This window comes from Rutidosis leptorrhynchoides, chromosome 2, assembly GCF_046630445.1.
Source record: "Rutidosis leptorrhynchoides isolate AG116_Rl617_1_P2 chromosome 2, CSIRO_AGI_Rlap_v1, whole genome shotgun sequence".
Classification (NCBI taxonomy): Eukaryota; Viridiplantae; Streptophyta; class Magnoliopsida; order Asterales; family Asteraceae; genus Rutidosis; species Rutidosis leptorrhynchoides.
The window spans coordinates 138,761,749-138,770,413 of NC_092334.1; the positions used below are offsets into that span (position 1 = coordinate 138,761,749).

The 8,665-nt window shown below is 33.2% G+C and overlaps 1 protein-coding gene across 1 annotated transcript; it reads left to right on the plus strand.

The window, feature by feature from the left end:
- The first annotated feature begins 5,302 nt into the window (after positions 1-5,302).
- On the plus strand, positions 5,303-6,665 carry LOC139888296 (uncharacterized). Its single transcript, XM_071871312.1, has 4 exons — positions 5,303-5,320; positions 5,411-5,898; positions 5,997-6,001; positions 6,106-6,665. Exons 1-4 carry the CDS (start codon positions 5,303-5,305, stop codon positions 6,663-6,665), a joined length of 1,071 nt encoding a protein of 356 aa, XP_071727413.1.
- Positions 6,666-8,665: the final 2,000 nt, after the last annotated feature.

Consider the following 8,665-nt stretch of genomic DNA (forward strand, 5'->3'; position numbering starts at 1 on the left):
TGGGCAAATGTCGGAGTTCGTAACTCATATTGGAGGTCAATTATTGAGCTTAATGCCTATATTTTTAGACAAGCTTGATTATTGGAGAAGAGCAAAAGTTGAGAGAATCAAAAATTTACAAGTAACCTTTGAAGTAGCAACCGATGTTCCTCAACAGATTGATGGTAGTAGTTGTGGAATTTATGTATGTCATTTTTTGGAAAAGTTAGCACACGGTTGCTCGGTCCGATTAAATTGTGATTCCAACGAGTTTGAACAATCGTACCGGCATTATTTGACCGACACTATTTATTCTAATCGTTGCAAGTAAAGTGTGTGTGTTTACTCTAATTTATGTTTAAGTTGTGCACATTGATTTCGGAAACAATAACTCAAAGATATTGCAATTTATAATATAACTTATTTTTTTTTGAAACAATAACTCAAAGATATTGCAATTTAGACCAAGGGAAAATAACATACTAATCAAATTTCAACCTTCTTGAACATCCGGTCGAAGGAGCACTTGAGTTTCTTAGCCCTACCATGTATGCATTTCTTGAAGCGTCATAAAGTGGGCTGACTTTAGTACGAGACACATAAACCTCAATTTGTCTAACATTTTCTTGTATAAGCAAAATCATTTCTAGGGTTCCATTGATCTCGTCCACCACGGGTTTTAGACCAACAATTAATTCGTCTGTTGGATTCTTAAAATAAAAAAATCTAGTGGAATTCTCAGCATATCCTAAACCTTCATATATCATATTGAGTTGATCCATACAAAATGTTTCTACATTCAAGTAGTCTACGTAGGTAACCACTCCATCTTTAAAAGTCCGTGTTGGCAATTGCGTGAATGATCCATAGTGGTGAAGTTTGATTGAGAAATATGTTGGATTTTCACCTACAATCACATTACGATTCATATATGTAACTAATAAAGTATAGACCAAACAATGATTTAAGAAAAATTATAAAGTAACTTTACTTACGATAGTCGTGTTCATGAAACTTTGGTTCACCAGGTGATCTAAACACATGCTCATAAACCATGTTTCTAATTTGTCATATACTGTGGGGACTAACATTTGATCTAGGTTGTTTAAATAGATATTTTTTAATATCTGTTTGTACCAAAAATTCGCTTAAAAGTTGAGTTGTCAAATCAGTTCATACCAAAAATTCGCTTAAAAGTTGACTTGTCAATATTAGTTTCTACCAAAAATTCGCTGATAAGTTGAGTTGTCAAATCAGTTTATACCAAAAATTTGCTGAAAAGTTGAGTTGTCAAATCAGTATGTACCAAAAATTCGCTGAAAAGTTGAGTTGTCAAATCAGTTCAGACCAAAAATTCGCTTAAAAGTTGAGTTGTCAATATCATTTTGCACAAAAACATTCGCTGAAAAGTTGAGTTGTCAAATCAGTTCAGACCAAAAATTCGCTGAAAAGTTGAGTTGTCAAATCAGTTTGTACCAAAAATTCGCTTAAAAGTTGAGTTGTCAATATCAATTTGTACCAAAAAATTCGCTTAAATGTCGAGTTGTCAACTTATAGCGTGAGGTGTGGGAGGAGATATAGTGGGATCCAAATTTAAATTTTTAAACGTTTGATGCCCTTTTTTTTATTATTTAACACATTTCTCTTTCTCTATATAAAAACACCCACAATCTCATTTTTTTACACACACATTTACACCAAATTCTCTCTTTTCCCCATTATTTTATACACATTCACAACTAAAAAAAGATGGCCAATCGTTGCTTGATCAACCTCGACATCCATCACAACGGTGAGCTTTCCAATAACCGCCAGTATTGGTACGACGGGTACACAAAATCGTTCGAAGCTCTAGATGTTACCGGCTTCGATGTAGAACGCGTATTAAGCTTTTTACACGTTATGGTAGAATGCGAATCCGCCAACGTTTGGTACTGTGACGAGGTCACGGATTTGTTCAAGGAATTTCGATCCGAAGCCGTGTGGGAACGAATGGTCGGAAAGGCCAAACTGTGGAACAAACCTATCACGTTGTACTGTAGGAACGTGTGGAGCCTTCCCGCTTCGAACGCTCGAGATGATGATACGTCTTCGCATGAATCGGGATCTCCGACTCGCTATGGCTGTTAAATTGTTGTGTTTTTTAATAAGTGATGTTTAGGATTTAATAAGTAATTTTAGAGACGTAATTTTAGGAATAATAAGTAATTTTAGGATTATTTTTTTTTTTTACTTTTTTTTAGGTTTTTAATTGTAACCGTTTTAGAACTTTGTTTTTTTAAATAAAAGTGTATTTTAGAACTTTTAATGTATTTTTTAATTTAATATTTGTTCGTATTTTTATTAATTCTATTTAATAATATGTTAAAAATATATAAGAAAATGTGTAGATAAATATTTGGTGGACCTTAAATTACATTATTTAAAGGTTCTTAAATTACATTATTAAAAAACCTCCTTAATTACTTCAATAAATAACATCCTGAATTACTCTATCAAAAGATACAACTTAAGAGTATCGTCAGTTACAAACTTCGCCTTTTCTATTTAGGTTTCTATTTAGGTTTGTGTGTAGTATATATATTGTGAAAAAATTACCTCAACCGGATATGGGTGGGGTGTTTTTAAATTCATTCTCATTATTATTTCATTTTTATTGATTTTTATTGATTTTGTTTAATTACTTTATATTATTATTTTGTAAAGTATAAAAAACAAATAAATATAACAAAACACAGTAAAATTAAAATAAAAATAATACGATTACATTTAATAAAAAAAGTCCTAAATTACTTTATTTAAAATTCCTAAAAAAGAAAAATACATTAATTTAAAACATCCTAATACTTTATTAAAACAAATACATAACCTAATCAGAATAATAGGAATCAGAATCTGCAGGTCCGGAACGAAACCAGTAATCACGTTCAGGTGATTCATATTTTAAAAGATACAACCTAAGTGTATCATCGGACATTAACTTCGCCTTTTCTTTTAGCACATCAAATTTTTCATCTGAACATAGATACTTAAATTTTCCCTCTTCTTCGTCAAAATAGGTAATGTGTGAATACTTGTCCGGTATTTCTTTTTCGAGTATGTCGTGCAAGTATGATAAAAAGAAGATTGAAGACTTGGACAACTTAAACAACATTTTGTCCCCATCAACGTATGACTTCCACTCATTCGTAACGTCACCACCATAATGGATATCCAACGAAATCAAACTACCATAATCTACTTCTGAGTTGTTAACATCTTGTAGAAGATTTTGAGAGGATTTTGAACTTGATCCGGCCATATTTATGTATGTGTTTGTAGTATAAAATGATGATATGTTGGTTTTCAGATGATGTTTGTGTGTAGTATATATATTGTCAAAATGTACGTTAACTATAGTTGTACCAAAGTTTCGCTAAAAAGTGGAGTTGTCAAATGAATTGTACCAAACTTACGCTTAAAAGTTGAGTTGTCAAACTAAAGTTGTACCAAATTTTCGCTAAAAAGTGGAGTTGTCAAATGAATTGTACCAAACTTACGCTTAAAAGTTGTGTTGTCAAACCAAAGTTGTACCAAAGTTTCGCTAAAAAGTGGAGTTGTCAAATGAATTGTACCAAACTTACGCTTAAAAGTTGAGTTGTCAAACTATAGTTGTACCAAACTTTCGCTAAAAAGTGGAGTTGTCAAATGAATTGTACGAAACTTACGCTTAAAAGTTGAGTTGTCAAACTAAAGTTGTACCAAATATTCGCTAAAAAGTGGAGTAATCATAAACTTTTAAAGGGATACATATCTATGGTGTAAGAATCTTTCTATTATTTTTTCAACTCATTATCTTCAACTTTTGAGTTTGTTTCCTAATGAGTTCACAAAAAGAAGTTGTTAAAGTCATGTTAGTGACACCTACTAGTAGACGTGGTGTTAACTTGAACGTTAATACAACCTACGAGAAATTTGTTACGTACATTAGAAAAAAGTTTGATCTAAAAATGCATGTTGGATATACTTTATCTTATAAACTACAAGAGTCTGGATATTCAATGGAAATCACCGATGATGATGAGCTTTCATTCTTTATAGACGCAACACGTAATTCCCTTCAAAAACCACTAGAGGTCTATGTTCTTGAAACTACAATCTCTCAACAAACAAATTACGCAAATGTTTCGACTACACATCAAACCATACCTCAATATCCTAACCAAACTCATCTCATACCTCAAGTGTTTCCTAACCAATCAAACAATATTATCTCTGTAGCTCATCAATATTGTCAACCACATATCATACCAGAAACGTTTGGAAACCATAGTATTCATCAAACTTTTACTCATTACCTAACAAATACAACATGTTTCTCACACCCTTCAAAAGAAAACGGCCATTACAATTCTTTTTTTTCACATCATTCTAACAATACATTTAAACATAAATCATCTTGCGATGTCGATACTTCACAACACAAGTGTACAGATGAATCTGTCGCACAACATAATGTTGCATTTACCGAAGAACATGCTGTGGATTTAGGCGATGATTGTGATAACACATCAAACATAAAAGATGTTGAAGATGAACAAGATGGTGAAGATGAAGAAGATGTTGAAGATGAAAGTGATGTTGATCACGGATTCCTCAGTAGTGAAGAGGAAGATGCAAAAGAATACAAGGCTCCTTCTGAATGGAAAGAAAACACTTTTTCTTTTATGCCAAACCCCATACCTCCCCCAGCCGAAAACTTTAAACAAATCACGTTACCAAATATCGATGGGGGTAGAAAGGTTACGTTGAGAAAACATGTTTGGTTTGCCAACAAATTAGAATGCCAAAAGGTTATTGCACAAAATTCTATTCAAGAAGGATACGAATTCAAGGTAAGGACTTCTTCTAAAACTAGATATGATGTTATGTGCGTTAATAAGGGATATGATTGGAGAATAAACACTATGCGCGCGAAACATGGAGATCCTTTCGAAATTACCGACATGCATGCCACACATACTTGTTCAAAGACACAAATCAAAACCAAACATCGTAACGCATACAAAGATGTATTAGGTGATATGTTGGTGCAAAAGCTGAAAGATCCAAACAAAGTTTATAGGCCAAAGGATATAATTGAAGACATCGTTGAGCTTATCACATTAAGATATCTTATCAGCAAGCTTGGCGCTGTAGGGAATGTGCTTTGGAAAAGTTGAGAGGCGGTCACGCGAAATCGTTCAACAAGCTTCCGTATTACTTTTATAATCTCAAGTTAAAAAATCCAGGAACATTCACCGAAATAAAGACGGATCAATTTGGCCGATTTGATATGTGTTTCATGACGTTGGGTGTTTTGGTAAGTAATTTATCAATTTACATTTTATAGTATTCTATATAATACAAAAACTACAAATTATTAACCTAACAATTTATTATTTTCCCTTAGATACGGACGTTTCTAAATAATCTGAGACCGCTAATCATTGTTGACGGGGCAGACCTAAAGGGAAAATATAAGGGTTCAAATTTGATTGCTGTGGGAATGGATGGGAACAATAGTATTGTCCCACTCGCTTACGGGATATGTTCCGGTGAGTCTGGTTTAACCTGGACATGGTTTATGAGTAAGTTAAAAGAATGCATAGGTGAGGTTCAAGAATTAGTTTTTATTTCTGATAGACATTTAGGTATTGCTCAGGGTATTAGGGAAGTCTTCCCAAATGCTTTTCATGGTATTTGTTGTCATCATTTATTGATGAACATTAACTTACCAAAAAAAGAAGATTGGATTTTTTGGAAAATATGCAAAGCTCATAGAGTTGGACAATTTAATTATTTTATGGATCACCTTCTCCACATCGATCCATCCGCATATGAAAAGCTTAACAATGTGAGCTTTGATAGATGGAGCAGGGCTCTTTGTCCTGTAAACAGGTATAACTACTTAACCTCTAATTATGTTGAGTCCGTAAATTCATTGTCCGTCTCAGCAAGAAAAATGCCTATTACAATGATAATGGATTTTTTTTTAGGTTTGGTACAAAGGTAGTCCTTCGAAAGACGTGAAAAAGGAGGTAAAACAATAACTTAATTTAATTAAATTTGAATGAATGATTAACCAATTTTTTTTTATTGTTACAGCAAAGTTTCAAAAAATGGGTCATATACTTACACCTAAAGCCGAGACAAAGATTTACAAGAGAATACGTAAATCAAACATGTGGCCAGTGCACGGGATTAGTTCAACTCGTTACCAAGTGTATGATGGAAAATATAATTGTCTCGTTGACTTGGAAAGGAGAGAATGTGAGTGTAAAAAATGGAAACATTCCGGTTTACCATGTGGTCATGTGATAGCGGTGTATAGGGATATTGAAATAGGAAATTGTGCTGAATTGGCAAAAGAATGGTTCACGCTGGAAAATTATCAGGCAACCTATGCAGAGGAAACTATTTTTGTAGGGGACGTTCAAGAATGGGTAATTCCAGATAACTTCCAAGTAGTGTTACCTCCTATTACAAACAAGCGCAATGCCGGTCGACCGAAGAAAACGTCCCGAATTCCATCAACAAGCGAGAGGATGAAAATAGAGGTTTGTAGGCGATGTGGTGCTGACGATCATCAAAGCAGTCAATGTCGTATCTCCATGACTTCAACAAAGTGCTCTTTTGTTCCCACTTTTGATTTGAATGATCCGTAACGCGTATTAAATTACTTATGATATATTATTTGTAGTTTTTGGACCAAATATCTTTCAATGGGTTTTTGAACCGTATTTGTAGTTTTTGGACCAAATCTCTTTCAATGGGTTTTTGAACCGTTCATATTGCCACCTATTTTAATCTCACATGTCAACCTGCCGTAATCTTAAACCTTTCGAACTTGATAGTAAATACCAACGTAACTACAAACTGACTAAAATAGTTTTTAAGTTTAACAAATGGGATAATTCACTACCAAATCCATAGAAACTATAATGCTCTAGAAAAATCATAAACTTGGGGACTTCTTCTTAAGGAACAAAACAAAGGCATAAAATTCATGGCAAAAAAATACAAGATAAGCAAATTTCCATTCTTAATATATAAACATATGCAAGATAGCAAAACATAATACTTTATTTCCATTAACATTTCACCAGTTCCCCTCTACCACTACCTCACAAACGTTACTTAATGCATTCTAAACTCCCAAAATAAGTTACACAAAAATTCACGATACCATAAAGCCGCCACTCTTGGTGCTACATTCTGTTGAAGCGGCTTGTTAAAAGCTAAACGGTACAGAAACATACAAACAAAGACACCACAATCAATCGTGTTGTCCTGCTTTGGGGTAAGATGTATGGGATGAGTTTTAAATGTGATCTTATATTTCTTTTCATCCAAACCTTTACTATTTAACACGACATGCAAGGATAAATACTTTGGGAGCCTATCTCTTAGAGCGGTCTCTAACTTCAACAATTTTGAACTACGTTTTACCTTCTTGGTAGATGTATCCACATTTAAAAGGTTGTCATAATACGTGATAACGCCTGTCGGAATGTGTAACTCCATAAGGCAATAATGGTTTGTGTTGACCTTTACCGGAATGAGCACCTAAAAAGTGTTAGTTATTGTTAAACATTTAATGAGGAAAAAATATACATATTCAAAATGTAAGCTAATACAAGATACTTACACAACTGTATGTGTTTGAACTGCAAAAAAAAAAATAAAAATAAAAATAAAAAAAACAATTACTGCACAGCTTGTTTTAAACTGCACATTATGTGTTTGAACTACATATTTATATTTTTTTTAACCTGCATCGAATGTGTTTGAACTGCACAAAAAACAGAAAAAAAAATGCACAGCATGTTTTAAACTGCACAGTATGTGTTTGAACTACATATTTATATTTTTTTAACCTGCATCGAATGTGTTTGAACTGCACAAAAAAACAGAAAAAAAAACTGCATAGTTTCTGTTTGAAATGCACATTTAATTTTTTCTAAACTGCATCCAATGTGTTTGAACTGCACAAAAAAACAGAAAAAAAAACTGCACAGTTTCTGTTTGAAATGCACATTTTATTTTTTCTAAACTGCATCCAATGTGTTTGAACTGCAAAAAAAAAAAAAAAACAGAAAAAAAATAATAAATCACAGAATATAAGGTGCTTACTAGTTGAGGAATGAAGGTAGGCTTAGTTTGACCATAAACTATTTGTTGAGCAACACCGGGACTGTGCATTGGCATACGAGGAGCTCCAAAAGGTCCCATCTGGGAAGCTTGTTTATTTGTTATGTTCAAGTGCATCCCTTGATCATTTTCGGACACCTTCTCGCCTTTTCCAACAAATGAATCTTTCTCATCAAATAATTGACCCTTATTTCCATGAACTGACTTTTTCTTAACCTGTAAAAGTAAGTTGTTTTCCAAATAGAAACAATAGAAAATTCATGAGAAATTAACTGAAATAGGCAGAGATTTTCATGAACTGCTTTTTTTTTAGAGAGGGTGAAATCTGCCTATTTCAGTAAATTAATAACCTAAGTATGTTAACACAAAAAATACTTCGTACCTCCACACTTCGATCAACCCTTAACTTATGTACGGGACTCATCTCACGTTTCTTCCTGATTTTCTGTTTCGCATGCGTTGTTGATGGAGGTTTCATCCATGGTGTTTTTTGTAAAGGCCCAACCTTCCTCTC